The sequence below is a fragment of the Gymnodraco acuticeps genome, unplaced genomic scaffold, assembly GCF_902827175.1.
Source record: "Gymnodraco acuticeps unplaced genomic scaffold, fGymAcu1.1, whole genome shotgun sequence".
NCBI classification, from domain to species: Eukaryota; Metazoa; Chordata; class Actinopteri; order Perciformes; family Bathydraconidae; genus Gymnodraco; species Gymnodraco acuticeps.
Genome location: NW_022989981.1, coordinates 670,854 through 690,376, shown reverse-complemented (window position 1 = coordinate 690,376; position 19,523 = coordinate 670,854). Strand labels below are relative to the sequence as shown.

At 40.8% G+C, this 19,523-nt stretch overlaps 1 protein-coding gene across 3 annotated transcripts in view; it reads left to right on the top strand.

Moving 5' to 3' along the window:
- Nucleotides 1-1,913: 1,913 nt before the first annotated feature.
- zgc:152774 (uncharacterized protein LOC553526 homolog) overlaps nt 1,914-19,523 on the top strand; it is a 34,518-nt gene continuing 16,908 nt past the window's right edge. For 2 of the 3 annotated variants that reach the window (XM_034211879.1, XM_034211877.1), the window contains exons 1-7: nt 1,914-2,051; nt 9,196-9,335; nt 9,443-9,515; nt 10,930-11,062; nt 11,840-12,060; nt 12,168-12,315; nt 14,093-14,246. In XM_034211879.1, coding sequence (XP_034067770.1) covers nt 9,210-9,335; nt 9,443-9,515; nt 10,930-11,062; nt 11,840-12,060; nt 12,168-12,315; nt 14,093-14,246 — 855 coding nt within the window. In that variant the 5' untranslated portion in view covers nt 1,914-2,051; nt 9,196-9,209. Of the gene's footprint in view, nt 2,052-2,616; nt 2,652-9,195; nt 9,336-9,442; nt 9,516-10,929; nt 11,063-11,839; nt 12,061-12,167; nt 12,316-14,092; nt 14,247-19,523 lie in introns of those variants that run through there. The other variant, XM_034211878.1, reaches the window with a different exon arrangement.

Below are 19,523 nucleotides of genomic sequence, written 5' to 3'. Positions count from 1 at the left end.
TATCTGGTAGCCCGAACATATCTGGTGTCACTACCCGATCTGCAGCTCTGCCCGATCTGCAGTGCGCATGTGCGAGATGGTCCGCCATATTGGACAACTCCGGACTGCAACCCAAGATGGACACTTGACACAGTGGCTTTTAGCAAAGCTAAAAAAAAAAAACGAGAGAGAGATGAGTTATTGTTATTACGACGTGACTTCACTATTATTTAACAACTCTTTTTATTGGGTTCTTTTATTTGGGGTTAAGTACATTGTCAGAATAAGTGAGAAATGGATTTAACTTCTGTTAGACAGCTATCATACTGAATACATATTTACTGTGAATGTGTGCAAAAATGTATGGCATATGGCTGTCTAACAGAAGTTACATTCATTTCTCACTTATTCTGACAATGTACTGAACCCCAAATAAAAGAACCCAATAAAAAGAGTTGTTAAATAATAGTGAAGTCACGTTGTAATAACAATAACTCATCTCTCTCGAGTTTTCCTTTTGAGCTTTGCCAAAAGCCACTGTGTCAATGTTGTCCTACTTGGGTTGCCGTCCGGAGTTGTCCAAAATGGCGGACCATCTCGCACATGCGCACGGCAGATCGGGCAGTTAGACAGCTATATGCCATACATTTTTGCACACATTCACAGGAAATATGTATTCAGTATGATAGCTGTCTAACAGAAGTTAAATCCATTTCTCACTTATTCTGACAATGTAATTAACCCCAAATAAAAGAACCCAATAAAAAGAGTTGTTAAATAATAGTGAAATCACGTTGTAATAACAATAACTCATCTCTCTCTCGTTTTATTTTTGAGCTTTGTCAAAAGCCACTGTGTCAAGGGTCCATCTTGGGTTGCTGTCCGGAGTTGTCCAATATGGCGGACCATCTCGCACATGCGCGCTGCAGATCGGGTAGTGACAACGACACTGACACCGGGGCTGCTTCTCAGGTCGATTAAATGAAATCCTTGCTTCCCTCACTTGCGTCGTTTCCCTGCGTTTAGTCCCTCCCACCAGGGAAGCATGGAGGGACGCAAGGAAACCACGAGAAGCAGGGAAATGAGTTTTTAAGAGCAATGGGACGTCCTTTCCTCCGTAGCGTCACGTGAAGCGACGTCCGTTTGTGATGACGCTGCACAGCTGATCGTCCGACAGCAGCTCATGTCCCCGTTATTTCCACACACCCCCCCGCCTCTGTTAGTACACATTTACTGACACAAACATTTGTATCATCTGTTGTAGACCCCAATAAATAAAATAAAATAATAACTAATTCTCAAAAAAGATAAACGCCATTCTTAAAATGTATAAACGAACAATAGTTTGATTAATATTGATTAGAGTGCACAATATAAATAAAATAGTTGAGAGAAGAAAAATAGATATGTTATCTATCAAAATCCAGTTGGATTAACATGCATTGGATTGCACACTTTGTGTGTTTGTGTGGATATGTAGCATATTAACATTTTAATAGCACTTAATGACTGACTGAATGGAAACGAAAAAAGCGATCATGAAAATGTTTCCAAAAAATGAATTAAATGATTTTTGACCACTTTGTTGTTCAGATATATCACATATTTGTAACTAAATGATACATTAATTGAAACAAAACACTGTATAAACTGAGGAGTGACTCCCGTGAGGTTCATGTATTTTCTTCACTCTGCTCTCATGTCAAGAAGCATCAGATCAGTGCATGCACTGCCTCGTCCAATCAGTGAGCGATACACAGTAAGGGGGCGGGGTGAGTATCTGAGGATTTCATCGGAGGATGGTCTGGTGGTTCCTCGGTTATCGCTCCTCCATGATCGCTCCTCGCTCCTCGATCCTCGGTCCTCCGGCAGAAATAAGAGCCATGGGACGGTACTCAAGATGGCGCAGGCAAATCAACTTCCGGTGAGACCGAGGACCGAGGAGCGAGGAAATGAAAATAGTCGACCTGAGAAGCAGCCCGGCTCTTCCCCAGAGTTTGCCGCTTGTGCGGGACACACCAACCTGAGTAGGGCGCCGCGAATGCCCGACTGCCTCTGACTTCCAAAATCGGGTAGGTGTGTCAGTGCCTTTAGTTATGTTGAAAAGAAAGAGCAGTTCTGCCTCTCCCACTGGTGTAAAGTTGCTGGGTCAACTTTGTAATACTAGGTCTCACTCACAGCCTCTTGTTATTAGCCAGCTAATACAACCACATACACAAAGAAAAGCTGCAATTTCAACATGTCCAAGCATCCTCTATCATAGCCATGCTAATAACGTTTATAATAAACCAAACCGTTTGTAAATCAGTCAAGATTTCAGCGATTTAAGAGTATTTGTGTGCAGTAGAGATGTTAAGATTCACCGATTCGCATCGGTGCACCGGCATAAACGTTCAAGATACGAGTGCACCGGTTGAAAGAGTGCACATCGGCTACAGTTTGGGTTGAACCGGGTTGAACTCTCGATGCATCGATTGCGTAGCGTCTTTGCATCGGTAAAAAACCGATTCATTCATATAAAATCCCCTAATCTTGTCAACGCTCAGCAGAGACGATCTTTGATATTTGCTTCGCCACTACGGAGGCCGAGAGTCTCAGTTATCAACACACACGGAAGTCGAGGAGAAAGAGAAACACAGCGCACCGAAAAATACCTACAAATCAAACGTTTGGTAACACTTCGGATTGTTCAAGAAAGACGGTGTAATAGTCCTTTATGCTAGGCTATATAGTTGACCGCAGGTCATGGAGAGTAATAAGGTATCCGTAGACTTTTGTATGAGGTATCTTTATTACTTAACAGGTCTACTATACAGCCATGATACATAGATCCGTCCTAGATGCGGGCTTGCATACACACAGTATCACTCCGCAGCCGCACCCCATCAGTAACGTCCTGATGGTATATGTGCGCGGCACAGACGGTCAACTTGAAAAATCGCTCGCAAATTGTTAACGATGCCGAGCCGATTTAAAGTACACAAGTAGTACGAGGAACTTAGCGACGCACATAAAGAGTCGACATGGGGTCTGCGGCTGAAAAGAGAAACCTCAAAGTTAGACATATGAGTTAAATCACTCAGTGAGGTGTTCTGTCAGAGAGAGTGGTGTTTAGTTTACAGCAGTCTGTGACGGCCAATAATAATTTAAATGTATTCCTCACTGTAAGCAGTTATGAAATACCTGTTTGTGAAAGGTTATTTGTATTATTTATTGTTCATATAGAACCCACCGCTTTCTGCTCACTGGTGAGTTAGCCTATGAATGAGTGTTAAGCACATCAGGCTGGCAGCTGTATGGGCATTGCTCTATGGTAGCTGTTATTTGCACATTGTTAATCATGAGCAATGCATCCTTACATTGTTTAACTGTGAGGTGTTATACAATTGTACTCTGGAGAGCTTTTAAAGGTAAAAAAATAAACGGCATGATGGGATGTGCAGTACCAAATATGTAAAGCACTTTTTTGTTAATGTATGATTTGCTGCATATAAGGAATAAAACAAAAATCCTCTGTCGTACCAAATTGAAGTATCATTATTTTTGCATCGTGTTGAATCGCATCGTATCGCACCGAATCGCATAATGTTGAATCAAATCGTATCGAACTGTATCGCAACAGGGGTGAATCGTATCGTATCGCATCGCCTGGTGTTTCAAATGTATCGTTAATGTATCGTATCGTGGCAGCGTATCGAGATGCGCATCGCATCGGCCTCAGTGATGGAGATGCACATCCCTAGTGTGCAGATCACTCACCTTACAACAGCTACCATAGCGCGTACCAGAGTAGCTGTTAACTGTAGCAAGATGGCGGCCGGTGAGCTACGCTCACGCTGGAAAATCTCCAATGAGCCATCTAGTGTTTATATATATCTATGAAGAGAGGAGTCGAGGAGGGGTATTGAGATGAGGCTAGAGTGTTTAAAGCCAAGTCGACAGCAGATCACGAGTTTATCAAGGTATTGCGGAGAGGAGAGAAGCACACGAAGGTCTGTTGGCAGGGAAGATAAACATTCAAAAAATGCACCTGCTGCAACAATTGGAAACCAGACCCTGAACTTCTCAAGAAAGCCAAGTCTGCTATTGTACACATACCAAGCACTAAAGTGACTGAACATTGTATGACACATTTTTGTGAAAAATGCAAAAAGTGATGCAATATATTAAATACATGGTTTATACCTGTAATTACTGTGGTTCCATTTCTTCTGATTATCTAATTTGGGCGTGCACATTTGCCATGTGCAAACGTAGCCTACCTCTTTTTGAGTTTAGTAAAGTTAGAACGATATTGGCAGATTCGGATTTCACGGATCAATAACTGATGAACAAAACGTTATTCAGACACAAATTACGTCTCCTAAGTACCGTGGTAAGGTTGTTAACGAACTACAATCACATGCTGATAAAAAAAAATCCTATATGCGCCGTCCTCCGAGCTGGACACATTAAATTGGTCTCTTTCCGCAGCCGGAGAAGAAACGAGTGCTCAGGGACCGTCTGCAAAGTGCAACACCGAAAAAAGAGAATACAATAATATTCAATCACTTCACTATTATACATTATATTACTACCAAACTCACTACACACATCAATAGTCTCCTGATGCTCATACTACAGCAGAGAGTTTGGAAGAATGTGCTTTTGAATAATTTTGGGGAATATTTATAGTGTAAAATCTTCAATAAATATGGTATAATCTTCAATATCTTCACTATTATACAGTATATTTCTACCAAACTCACTACACACATCAATAGTCTTCTGGTGGTCATACTACAGCAGAGAGTTTGGAAGAATATGGTTTTGAATAATTTTGGTGAAGATTTATAATGTATTACAATATAATAATAATAATAATAATAATAATAATAATGTTACACATTGTATATACAGTATGATATATATAAATTAAGTCTGACCAACAGGAGACTATTGATGTGTGTAGTGAGTTTGGTAGCACTCCACTGTATAATAGTGAATATATTGAAGATTACACCATATTTATTGAAGATTTTACACTATAAATATTCCCCAAAATTATTCAAAAGCACATTCTTCCAAACTCTCTGCTGTAGTATGAGCAACAGGAGACTATTGATGTGTGTAGTGAGTTTGGTAGAAATATACTGTCTATAGTATATGTGCAACTCGATTTTGACAGGATAACAACTGGTGACTTCTAGAATTGTGTGAGTAACATTCTGTTTTTAGACTTCTCTGTTTCAGTGTGTGTACTCTGTATAAATGCTCTGTAGTTGATCTGACTGAAATTGTGATTTGAAATCTCAAAACCGCTACAGTATCTGTCAGGCAGAAACTTGGGACAACTAATTTGACTGAAACCTTAAAACTGAACTAACTGACTGCTAGGGTTAACTTTGATTTAAACATTTGTAGAATACTAAGAGCTTTATTGAGTAGGTGTAACTGTATTAAGGGTTAAACTCATAACTTTATAACTTAGGGTTTAATGTAATTGTAAAACCATTGTGCCACTGAAAAGACAATAACAACTCAGGAGGGAGCCAGTCTAGATTTCCTTTTGAGGGCCACCAGCTGCAGAGTTAACTAATTAAAGGGGCGTGGCCCCACAGCCGTGAGAACTCAGCAATCAGGTGTCCATTTTAAGTAGCACTTTCCTGGAGCGTCAGACGAAGACTGACAAAGACATTAGAGTCCTGCGGGAGTAAGACTGACAAAGACATTAGAGTCCTGCGAGAGTAAGACTGACAAAGACATTAGAGTCCTGCGGGAGGCAAAGAGGAGGCAAATCCTACTTTGATTGAGCCAAGTATCGCTGGTGTTTTATTTTGTTTTTTAGCCCCTCATGCTATAATCATGTGTATTTTCTCCATTCCTGTTCATGTGTCTTCTCGCAATTATCACTGGCCCCGTGTATCTCCTAATCGATATAACCGGCCTGCTCTCGTCTATCCCACATGCTGTACTGAGATCCAACATCTAGTTACAGGTGGCCTGTGGAACTGCCAGTCAGCTGTTCCTAAGGCTGACTTCATCTCTGGCTACACTTCCCTGCAGTCTCTGGATTTCCTTGCTCTCACTGAGACCTGGATTACTCCATCCAACACATCCACCCCAGCAGCTCTCTCCACAGCATATTCCTTCTCCCATACACCCAGACCCACTGGCAGAGGAGGTGGCACTGGTCTCCTGCTCTCTCCCAAATGGAGCTTTTCCCTCTTCAAGCTACTTAACTTCACTCCTTCCACCTTTGAATTCCATGCCGTCACAGTAACCCATCCTATACAACTAACCATTGTTGTTCTCTACCGTCCACCAGGCGCCTTGGAGGACTTCTTGGAGGAATTAGATAATCTCCTCTCACAAATCCCTGAAACTGGCCCTCCCGCTGTACTTCTCGGAGACTTCAACCTCCAGACAGGGAAGATATCTGAACTAACATCTCTTTTAACCGCCTTTGCTTTATCACTGTCTCCATCCCCACCAACTCTTAAAGCTGGCAATGTCCTTGATCTCATATTCTCAAGGAACTGCTCTACTTCTAACCTCTCTGTAAACCCGCTTCAAACCTCGGATCACTTCTTCATTTCATTCTCTCTACCCCTTTCCAAACATAACAAACTAATCTCTTCTCATTCTGCACCTGCCCGCCGCAACCTTCGTTCCCTCTCCCCCTCTACCTTTGCCTCATCGGTGCTCTCAGCCCTCCCTTCCTCTGACTCGTTCCAACTCCTGCCTCCAAACTCTGCTGCAGAAACTCTCCTCTCTACTCTCTCATCCTCTCTGGACTCTCTCTGTCCTCTCACATCTCGGCAGGCTCGTCAGTCCCCTCCTGCCCCCTGGCTAAATGACGTACTGCGTGCTAATAGAACCATCCTTCGGGCTGCTGAGCGGAAACGGTGGAAATCCAAACACCGTGACGACCTCCTAACCTATCAGGCTCTCCTCTCCTCTTTCTCTGCTTCGATCTCTCAGGCAAAAAGCACTTTCTTTCAAGATAAGATCCAATCTTCCTATTTCAATCCCAAAAAACTATTTTCCATCTTCTCCACCCTCTTGGACCCCCCCAAAGCCCCTTAAGTCCCTTCGCACTCTCCAAGAACTTGGAGTTTCAGGCTCTGCACTTTCCCTCCTCACCTCATACCTCAAAGACCGTACCTACAGGGTAACTTGGAGAGGGTCCGAGTCCGACCCTTGTCAATTAACTACAGGGGTCCCTCAGGGCTCTGTTCTTGGTCCCCTCCTCTTCTCCTTGTACACAAACTCGCTCGGATCTGTCATTAGCCCGCATGGTTTTTCATACCATTGCTACGCTGACGACACCCAATTAATTCTGTCCTTTCCCCGCTCAGAGACCCAGGTCGTCGCACGCATCTCTGCTTGTCTAGCGGACATCTCTCAGTGGATGTCTGCTCACCACCTCAAGCTCAACCTTGACAAGACTGAACTGCTTTTCCTTCCGGGAAAAGATTGTCCCACTCTTGACCTGACAATCAACATCAGCACCTCTATTGTTTCCCCGACTCAGACTGCAAGGAATCTGGGTGTGACCCTAGATAACAAACTGTCCTTCACTGCAAACATCACTGCTACAACCCGCTGCTGCAGATACACGCTTTACAACATCAGGAGGATACGTCCCCACCTGACCCAGAAAGCGACGCAGGTTCTGGCCCAGGCTCTCGTCAACTCCCTCCTGGCTGGTCTACCTGCATGTGCCATCCGACCTCTGCAGCTCATCCAGAATGCAGCGGCTCGTCTGGTCTTGAACCTTCCTACATTTTCCCACACCACGCCGCTCCTCCGCTCCCTTCACTGGCTTCCAGTAACTGCTAGAATCCACTTCAAGACAATGGTACAAGCGTACCATGCTGCGAATGGATCTGACCCTTCCTACATCCAGGACATGGTTAAACCGTACACCCCAGCACGGGCACCCCACTCTGCATCAGCCAAACAGCTCGCTGCACCCGCACTGCGAGGGGGACCCAAGGTCCCATCAGCAAAAACACGTGGGTTTGCTATCCTGGCTCCAAACTGGTGGAATGAGCTCCCCATTGAAATCAGGACAGCAGATAGCTTGCACATCTTCCGGGGGAGACTGAAAACTCATCTCTTTCGACTCCACTTCGATCGATAGAATTACTAACAAAGAATTGCTAACAAAGCACTTATATACTAATAAAGGGCTGGCTTATCTAAAACCAGTTGAGTAGCACTTGAAATGTTTTAGCTCTATGAAACCTGATGTACTTATATGATTCTGTTTTCTTCAATTTTGTATCTTGTTGGTCGAACGCACTTATTGTAAGTCGCTTTGGATAAAAGCGTCAGCTAAATGTAGTGTATAATAGTAATGTTATTGAAGATGATGCCATATTTATTGAAGATTTTACACTATAAATATTCACCAAAATTATTCCAAACCATATTCTTCCAAACTCTCTGCTGTAGTATGACCACCAGAAGACTATTGATGTGTGTAGTGAGTTTAGTAGAAATATACTGTATAAAGTGAAGATATTGAAGATGATGCCATATTTATTGAAGATTTTACACTATAAATATTCCCCAAAATTATTCAAAAGCTGATTATTCCAAACTCTCTGCTGTAGTCTGACCAACAGGAGACTATTGGTGTGTGTAGTGAGTTTGGTAGCACTCCACTGTATAATAGTGAATATTTTGAAGATTATACCATATTTATTGAAGATTTTACATTATAAATATTCACCAAAATGATTCAAAACCATATTCTTCCAAACTCTCTGCTGTAGTCTGACCAACAGGAGACTATTGATGTGTGTAGTGAGTTTGGTAGTAATATACTGTATAATAGTGAAGTGATTGAATATTATTGTATTCTCTTTTTTTGGAGTTGCACTTTGCAGACGGTCCCTGAGCACTCATTTCTTCTCCGGTTGCAGATAGAGACCAATGTAATGTGTCCAGTTTGGAGGACAGCACGTATTGGCTTTTTTTTGATCAAAATGTAATTTGTAGTTCGTTGTCAACCTTACCACGGTACTTAGGAGACGTACTTTGTGTCTGAACAACGTTTTGTTCATGAGTTATTGATCCGTGAAATCTGAATCTGCCAATATCGTTCCAACTTTACTCAACTCCTCTTTTGGATTTGGAAAGGTTGGCATGCATGCGTTTAGTTCCAGTAAGATGGTTTTTTTTTTCATTCTCACCTCTTAACTTTGAGTTGACTTCCTTTGACAGACTTAACCCCGAGCATGCAACGCCCACAGCTTGTGACAGGCTGCGTGCATTCGCGCAGATCACACACAGAGGCGCGAGGCAAACACCGTCCTGTCGCAAAAATGGCGAGGTTAAGCGAGCATGGGATTCGCCTGAGTTCCGTACGTAATTATATATTATTTATGTAGTATCATTATGTGCAATATTTACTTGAACACAACCTTACTGGAACCAACTCACTGACTATTTTTTTGTATTTATTTTCAAGATGAGTCCTTCCTTCCTGAACAGCAACTCTACCAGTCACACCGGGCCCTTCAGCGCGGTGGCAGAGTTAATAGGTATGTCTCTTAGGATTTCACTGAAGTGTCATGCACCTGCTGCTCTGGTGCTTTTGTATTTGTTACTGCTGAAACTTTTCATGGTTTCATATCAAACACGGTGACGCCGTCGCAAGCACAGTGCACTGAGTGAGATATGCGTTTGTGCTAAAAACGGACCTAATGGACTTCCTCTTTCACAACCTCAACGACTTTAGTGCTGTTACTGCTGTCAGTGTCGGTTGGCTGTATAGGGGAGTGGCATGGTAATAATAATATTATTAGGTATCGAGTGAGCTATTTATAATGTGTGTTATAATCTTCCTTAAAATCTTCCTAAAAATGAAATAACTTGCACAGTGGTCATTTGCATAATTATATTGTTTAGATGTCTGTGTCAAAAGGACAAATAGTGTGCACAGGAATTATAGATGACTTGTATCTCCAAAGTTCTGTTTATGAGCTGTCAACACTGACATGCCTCCTGCAGACGTGCTGACAGTCTGTTGGCTGCTGGGTTTCAACAGGAAGAGCAGTAAGACTGATTTACTCTGCTAAATGACATCATTGCTTTCTCTACTCGAAAGATACAACAAGGGAAGAGTCAGTGGCAGTATACGTGGACATTATAATATATTTAAAACGATGACGTTTGTAAAGGGGAAGCTCTGGTTCTCAGAATAGAGATTAGAAAATCCACAAAAAGTTGTATCATGAAAGGTTTTAGGGAGGTGTCATAGATATGAGATTAGCAATAAGATCAACATGTTAGGTGAGCAATACAAAAAGTCACAACAGCAAAGTTTAAAAACAGCTGCATGGAGGATTAAACTTAAACTGTTATCATTTACAGTATATTGCATGAACATAGCAATAGATTCACGATACAGTATTTTCAAAACTGTTTGTATTGCTGTAGGTTTGAACTAGATGTTTATATTGTATCATGAACTTTTTTGAAAAATAACAAACACTGTGTAATCAGCATACTCTCCCTGTAATATACTATAACAATTGTCCTAGTGTAATTCTAACTCTCATGGGCAGGTTTAAGGTTGCATTATCATATTTAAATATACATTTCACTATTCCTGCAGGAATTACGACATATTTTTGGTGGTATTGTAAAAAGGTTTTAAGAAATTAGGATATTATTTTTGTTAATGTGTTAATCCAAAGCAATGCTTGACGGGTAGCTAAGGATTTCAGAGCTAAACCAGTGGTTTATTACTACCACCATTACAATTAAATATCCAACTTTCTCTTGTGACTTTTAGCAAGCTACCTCCTCGTTGTTACTCTGTGTCCCCAAAAAGTTTTCCTATGCAATGAGGGGTTATTCACTGTCAGCTGATCGTGTTATTAGGATGTCATCACAGATTAAATGACAGTCTCTTCTCTCTTGTTAATCTCCTTTCTTACTCTCATGATCCAGACAATGCATCTGATCCCGGGGTGTCCGCTAAACAGATCTGGATAGATGTAGTTAAAAGAGAGGATCACCTGTGCTTTACCTTCACTGATAACGGTAGCGGCATGACTCCCAACAAACTGCACAAGATGCTCAGGTAAGACATGAAGCTGACATGTAAATACGGTTTAATAACCTGAAGCATCTTAAACATTGTATTGCATGTATTCACACACACACTGATAGAGTTCCTCTTTTCTGTATTTAAACCACAGAGAGTGACTCACCATTGTTTTTAGACCACATTTTGTAACAGGCATACATTTTCCCATGGACTTACATGTCACAGTAAACTACACGTAGATACACAGAGCACACGTATTTGTATCTATTCATTTAAAATGGGAAAATGCTCATTAATTAACATGAAATGTGCCATGAATTAGCCATAAAGACACATTTTCATCTGGAGTCCCTTGCAGGTTGATGTCATTACAAGAAAACATTAAACAGTAGATACAATTATTCTGTAAGCACACACAGAAACACATGAACACAATGAAAAGCACTTTAGTAAAAAAAAAAACATAAACACACAACTGACACGTACATACATAAGAACAGATAAAAGTATCATCATTAATCCTTAAAGTATGTAAATAACCTAAATGCTAAACAATTGTTGTTTCAACTTGGCAAACTTGAAGAGTTGCTGCATTTCTGCTTGGTTTTAGACAGCTGGTTAGAAAAAAACAGAAATATTAAGACACCTTTGCTCTGGGGAAAAAAGTAAAAATGGCCTTTGCACATTTCTCTCATGTATGGATTAATAATGATTGTTTATTCTATCATAAAAATAATCATTAGTGTTATCTTTTTTATAGACAAACATGCATCCTCATATCCTCTCTCTCCCTTTTATCCTTTTTTCCAGCTTTGGTTTTACAGAGAAGGGTTCAGGGAGAGCCGGTCATCAGGCCATCGGTGTGTATGGGAACGGTTTCAAGTCCGGCTCCATGCGTCTCGGCCGCGACGCTCTTATTTTCACCAAGAACGGTGGCTGCCAGACTCTGGGAATGCTGTCTCAGACCTACCTGGAAAACATCAAGGCCCAGGCTGTCATTGTCCCCATCGTCCCCTTCAACCAACAAACCAATATCCTTTATGAAACAGTTGGTCAATCACAGTGGTTGGTAGAGATTTTTTCTCATGTTTGTCACTTTCAAAACCTTTTTTATCTCTTGACCTTAACTCGGTACTACAGTCTCTGGTGGTGACGGAGGACTCGGAGGCCAGCCTGGCAGCCATCCTCAAACACTCCATCGTCAGCACCCAGGAGGAGATACAGGAACACTTCGACTCCATTCTCTCCAAAAAAGGCACCAAGATATTGATCTGGAACATCCGCAGGTCAGAATCATTCAACTGCTCATGCTGAATTTAGGTGGAAAGTAAAACAAGGCAAGTTTACAGTATTTTTATAGCACTTTTTTGTACAAGCCAATCAAAGTGCTTTGCAAAAATGAAAAACATTAAGAGTATTTAGATATAGTGCAGCTGACCTGCAGTTTTTTGCCTATCCATGTTTAGTTTTGACTTCTGGATGGTTCATAATGTAGCAGAAGATCAGAAATGTATTTTTGCCCTAAAGCATTCACTGCTTTATAAACCAGCAGCAGTATTTTGAAGTAAATTCTCTGACAGACACACTACAAATCTTAAAGAAACAGACAAATGCATGCAAACCAATACAAAGATAAAAAAATGTATAAAACAGAAATTGAAAGTTACAATAACAATAGTAGTAGAACAGTGTAAACTATAAACTAAATAATTACATACAATTACAATAATATAGAAAAACATTTAGTGACCTGAATACAATAAAATAGGCAGATACAATTATGTAAAAGTAAATGTCTAAGGTAACTCTCCTGGCTGTAGCCTCATATTTACCAGACAGACATGAGAGTAGAATCAAGGATCTCATTCCTCTCAAATAGCCAAGAAGAACACACCCACAAATGTTGAAACTATTCTTTTAGTAGTTTGAGTTCTCACCAAACACCTGTTGTTGAGTTTGTTGCTCGATGCTGTGAGGCTAGCTCTTATGTAGAGATTGATGAGTATGCAAACAGACTCAGACAGAATCATGCAAATAAGCATGAACTCGTACATGAAATTTGTTTAAGCATTCTTTTAGAAAAAAACATACAAAACAGCACGTTCAGAAACAAAGAGGCATACCATCATCATCTCCTGAACAGCAGAGAACATTTGAATTTAATTATTTGAATGTATATTTCCTCGTTTGCTTTCTTAGGAAATGTTGTGTAGTTATAGAGAAACAGTTCATGTTCACTTCCTCAGATGTTCTTCCGTTTAACTTCTTCTTTTTGCACTCTGCACTTATCAAGAGTGGCCATAGTGAGTAAAATGGGGCTTATTGAACTCCAGTATTTAAAAAAAAAAAAAAAAAAAAAGAGTTTTAATATATTCATACCAAGCGGCAGCAAAGCTGTCAAAAAAACGGTTTAAATAAAGAAAAAGGTTACACTCCATTACTCAAAAAGTTAATTAACATCTATTTTTTGAAGAGTGAGAAGCACACCTGCATTAATACATCATGCAGAAGAGCTCTTTGCTGGCAGGTGTCGTTCATCCAGAACACCCAGTTATACAATAATTTACAATTTAATTAGTTATGCGATGTACTTTAAAACTTTCAGGTACAGAGAAATCAAAAATCTCATAGCAAAGCTCACATAAAAAACTAAATAAAGGTAAGAACACAAAATAAACAAGAATAAAGGTGGGTTTTAAAGCGGGATTTAGAAACGGACAGTGTAGGAACCTGTCTAATGAGGAGGGGCCGCAGCAGCTTTGATATGTTCTGGGTACATTCAGGAGCAGGTGATCAGCTGACCTGAGAAACTTCTCGAATAGAGTAAGTGTGCAGAAAATTCCTTCTGCAACCATAATCATTATCATTAGCTACTTAGTACTGCACTTATCATGACTGAGAAGAGTGCTGGTTGAACTCCATCGTGAGGAGATGCACTCTGACAAACCTCTCAACACATTTAAACGCTTTTGTGTTTTACGGCTTCAAAATCTGACTGCTAGCAGTGATGTGAAATGTTTCATTGCTTGTTCTAATACCAGCTTCCTTTGTGTTATCTTGAAGAGGCAAAGATGGCAAGACACAGATCGAATTTGAGAGCGATGTGACCGACTTCCGTTTGCCCGAGATTGATATCACGGAGCTGAAGAAGGGTGTGAGGAACAGCAGCTCCCTGAAAGCAGAACACAACATTCCTGACATGCACTACAGCCTCAGGGTGGGTCCATCTCTACGAACACAGAGGAGCTTGTTGAAGATGTTTAAACTGTTATTCCTAGAAACATCATAAGGTCTGGTTCTTCTGATAAAGACAGCACCCTCTTCCTGTTTTGTACCGCTATGTCCCTGCAGTCCGGTACAACTGATTTAAAGGCTGGTATCAGAGTTCCCGTTAGCCGGTAATTACCGGACTACGACCGGTAAAATATGCTGAAGACCGGCAAATCTAAATCTCTCCGGTCAAAGTGTCCGTTCAAAATAATTTCCGTTTAGCGCAATACCACATCAGTTGCGCAACTTGCGCCATTTATGTGACAGACAAAAGAGTATGCGACAGACAAGAATAGTCAATTATAATATCTAACACTTAATGTGGAGAAAGAGATGTCCTGTATGGGTTGATTGTGCGTTGATCTGTTGGTAATGCCTCAGGGTTCCGGTGGGCATGTAAACAAATGCATAATGCTGCGCTATACTTTGTGGCCTCACCCAGTTGCATAGCGACGCTTATTGTTTAGGTGTCTTTTGATAAGCAGGTAGTCATATCATTAGCTAGAACTAGCTAGATCTGATCGATATGGACATAAACGCGAGTGTAGTCTAATCTGACGGGAAAGAGAGATCAGCTGCTGCTGACGAGTCGACACGCAGCTCTGCTCTGCTTATCACATGCAGCGGTGAGCGGAACAAAACACACACCAGGTTAGAATATCACACGTAGCTATTTTAATGACCTCTCAAACTTCCGTAACTAGTTATAGATATGTTTAGTTTTACTGTCGGGTCACTCATTACTGATCCGCGAGCTGCATGATACTGGCGGGCTGTCAGGAGAGGGAGAGCGCTCCGTTTATTATTCCCGTGTTATTGTAAGTTACTGTACACTTTTTAATAATGTAGTTAATCTACTATCATTAGTTTGTTTAATATCCAATCATATCAATTTGTTTTAAAGCACAATAAATAACAAAGAAGACCTTTGACCGGCACTTTTCTCATTTTGTCCGGAAGATTTAAACTTTAACGGACATGTTGACCGGCGAAAAAATATTCTAACGGGAACTCTGGCTGGTATTTATGGTTGTATTCATTACAGTTATATTGTGGCATAGTTTAAAAGTGCAGCAATTAAATACAGTATGATTATAGTACATACTCAGTGTAAAAAGTATTCAAGGATGTGCAAGTGCAACATGAACAACAGTTTACACATTGGCCTTTCTCATCATAAAAATTGGGATTAAAAGATAATTCACCAGAGATTTTTCTCAACTCATAAAGGAAGATTTATAGGTGGGGTATGTAATTTATTTCAGATACGCTTTTTGTTATATTCCATGGAATGCTCTTAACATCCCGATAGCAATGAATATATAAATGCTTTGACAATAAATACATTAAAAAAAAGTCATCTGTGGAAGCCGTAGTACTGTAAAAAGCACGACCAATCATTTTAGCCAGCCCGGCTAAAAGAACTGGATGGCCTACCTGCCTGTCAGCCTTCCATCTGTGCACAAACTTATCTCGTGCCCTCATTGGTCATGTGCGCGTTTGTGTGTGTTGGAGGAGGGGCTCTGTAAGGAAGTCTGAAGGAAAGGGCAGATTTTTTCCACATATGTATTTTCAAATTCTAGCGCACTCGAGCTGGTTTCTCCAAAATTACATACCCCACCTTTAATTGTTCTAATTGTATTCACCAAATAAAAAAAATACATAGTTTTTAATTCATAGCATTGATAGTAGGGCTTGTCAGAATATTTGCAGCTGTTTTGCATGATTTTAGAGTCAGTGGTTAGGGTGATGGTTTGAGTAAAACTCAGGGTAGAGATGGAGTGGTTGTGGTTAGGGTCTGGGTAAGCCCCTACAGCAGATACAAGTGCCATGAAAACTGTGTGTGTGTGTGTGTGTGTGTGTGTGTGTGTGTGTGTGTGTGTGTGTGTGTGTGTGTGTGTGTGTGTGTGTGTGTGTGTGTGTGTGTGTGTGTGTGTGTGTGTGTGTGTGTGTGTGTGTGTGTGTGTGTGTGTGGTGTGTGTGGGTGTGTGTGTGTGTGTGTGTGTGTGTGTGTTGTGTGTGTGTGTGTGTGTGTGTGTGTGTGTGTTGTGTGTGTGTGTGTGTGTGTGGTGTGTGTGTGTGTGTGTGTTGTGTGTGTGTGTGTGTGTGTGTGTGTGTGTGTGTGTGTGTGTGTAAGTAAGGGAGTTCTTCAGTACTTGTGGTAACACTGCCCCAGTTTTTGTTTAAATCCACATTAATATCGTTGTACATAAATTCTTATGTATATTTTTAAAAATCATGTAAATATTCTAAAGCTTAGGCCACAACCCATACGTCAACTTGCACTCTGTGGCGTCCAGACAAGCTGCTGCAGCACTGCCTCTCAGCCCTATCTTTACACATTAACATTTGCCTTTGATAATGGCCATCATTATTAGAATATTTCCATTAATTTACATTTAGTTCAGACCTACAGATGTTAAAAAGAGTATGTTCAATAAAAAAAGAAAACATACAGATATTTAGACATTGAAAGTGAAAGGTATGAGTTATTCTTGCAAACCTTGCTTGAAATAAGCAAGGTTGAAAGAAAATCTTTAGATGAGCTGTAGCAGAGCCTGGCCTGTGCATAAGATTAAAAGTAGTGTAAAACAATTATAAACATTTTAAGAGTTTAAATAATGTACCGTTAATTGGCCTATATAAGAATGTTATTATAGAATGTTAAAGGTAGGGTATGTAAGTTTGAGAAACCGGCTCGAGATACACTTTTTGTTATATTCCATGGAATGCTCTTAACATCCCGATAGCAATGAATATCTTAAAGGTAGGGTATGTAAGTTTGAGAAACCGGCTCGAGATCGCTAGAATTTGAAAATACACGACCAGAGAAAATCTGCCACTTCCTTACAGAGCCCCTCCTCCAACACACACGAACGTGGCACATGACCAATGAGGGCACGAGATAAGTTTGTGCACAGATGGAAGGCTGACAGGCAGGTAGGCCATCCAGTTATTTTAGCCGGGCCGGCTAAAATGATTGGTCGTGCTTTTTACAGTACTACGGCTTCCACAGATGAAATATTTTGTAAGGATTTTTTGTCAAAGCACTTAAAGGGCCCATTGCATGCTTTTCCGGTTATTACCCGTCTCCTTGTGTGCTATGAAGGTGTCCATGCATGTAAACAGTCTGCAAAGTCAAAACCCCTCAAAGTACACCCTGTAGGGAGTAAAACTCTAACACAGAAAAGACCTCCCCCAAAAGCCTCGTTGGAGATTTCTCAGTTTCCATTGTTTACTTCCTGCCCCGCGTGACGTAGCTGCACCGCATGACGTCACTTCACATGCTGTTCCTACTTTGTTTGGACCAGTTGGAGATTCGGGTACACAACCTGTAAGTATTCATTGTGGTTTGTGTATTTATTCTGTTTAAAACAAACAATGTATCTACCACGACTGTGTAAATGCTATGCTAATGCTATGCTACCGAGGTAAACACGAGGGCTAACGAGCATTCCCAGACCTCAACACTGATGTTAGCACATGGCCTTACATGTATCTCATAGCAGGAGAATGTCTGCAAACACACACGAAATACTCATAGACAGTATACTCCGGGTGATTTAACCGTACGGTCAGTAATTACAGTTGCCGTTCGTGTATTCTACCGAGCTACCATTAATAAGCTAGAAGCTCTAACCTAGAGATGTTATGAAAAACATTGTTTTCATGCCAGCTACAATGAATGACCGAACGTAGCAGACTAACTTTATAATATTGCAATTGTAAGATGTTCTTGCTAAGCCTAGACTAGCTGTTAAACTGCATATTAGGTTAGCATATTAGCTGGCAAGCTAACTGTGTTGATTACTGATAGATAATCATAGCTGGAGAATTTCGTCTACAAACACACACGAAATACTCATAGACAGTAGGCCTATACTCTGGCTGATTTAACGTACGGTCAGTCGCCAAACATAATTACATTGAAGTTGGCGGTCCTAGCAGCTATGCTACTGAGCTACACAGAGTCTGAAATATTACGCTACATGGGAAAAGGTAGCAGACTATCTGTAGAACATTGTAATTGTAAAAGTGTTGCTTTTATGAAATTGACTGTTTTCCTCGGATACAAAATTAATTGTATGAATACTATGTGTATCTTTCTTAGAGTACATCACAGCAGGAACACAATACCCACAGCTTCAGTACAGTCGGATGTCAAACAGACTGTTTGTGTGGGAACTCAGAGGGTTGAGACACGGTCTGTGGGAACACAGACAGTGGAATGTAAAGTGTCCGCCATTTCTGTTGCTACACAGTTGGCCCGGGGAACACTGAAATCGGCACACGTGAGAAGCAAAGGTAGACTATAACACTGACAAATCACAGATACATTACCTTAATTGTGCTTTTATTACATGTACAGCACTTGGGCTCGACCAAAAATCGTTTTTAAATGTGCTCTATAAATAAAACCTTATTTGATATTATTGTATATCACAGAAATACTGTTATGTTGACTACAAGAAATACAGTGCTGTTTGTAGTTTGTACATTTTTCATGAATTAATCTGTCAGATGTACACAAGTTGTTGGCCTTTTACAATGTATTAGTGTCTTATCTAATGTACATAGTATTTATGCACTTTTCCCTTTTTATTAACAGGCATCCAGGCCACGGTGTCTTTCAAAAGTGTTGGCACTAAAACTTCCACCTACACAGAAATCCCCTTGTCCTCTACACCAGTGGTTCCCAAACGGTGTGCCGTGGGATTTTGTGACAACCATACGTTATTATTGCAATATACAACTACACAAAAATAATTATTTTTTTAATTTACTATCAGTACTTTGTAGGTTTATATGTACGTAATCTGCGTGACTTGCGCATCCACATCTCCACGTGCAGTGCTGCATAAACATGGCAGGCTGAGTCAGCGATAACTTTCGAGGGGTGGAGGTATGCCCATTACTTTGAGTTTGTCCGAAGAATAGACAGGAATGTGACGGTGACGTGCAAACTGTGTCCAGGCCAGAAGCTGTTATCCACTGCTGGAAACACCACGTCAAACCTCAACAAACACCTGCAAAGAACACATGCTAAAGTGAAGCTACAGCACACGCTATTTGTTGTTTGTTTATATCATGTAGTCTGTTCTTCTTCTCTGTCTTCCGGTTGTTGCCTGTTTTGAATGACAAATACACACTACCGCCGCCTGCTGGTAAGGATAGTTATTGCCACTCACGCATGCGCAGTTCGTACGTGCTCGGCGAGTAAAGT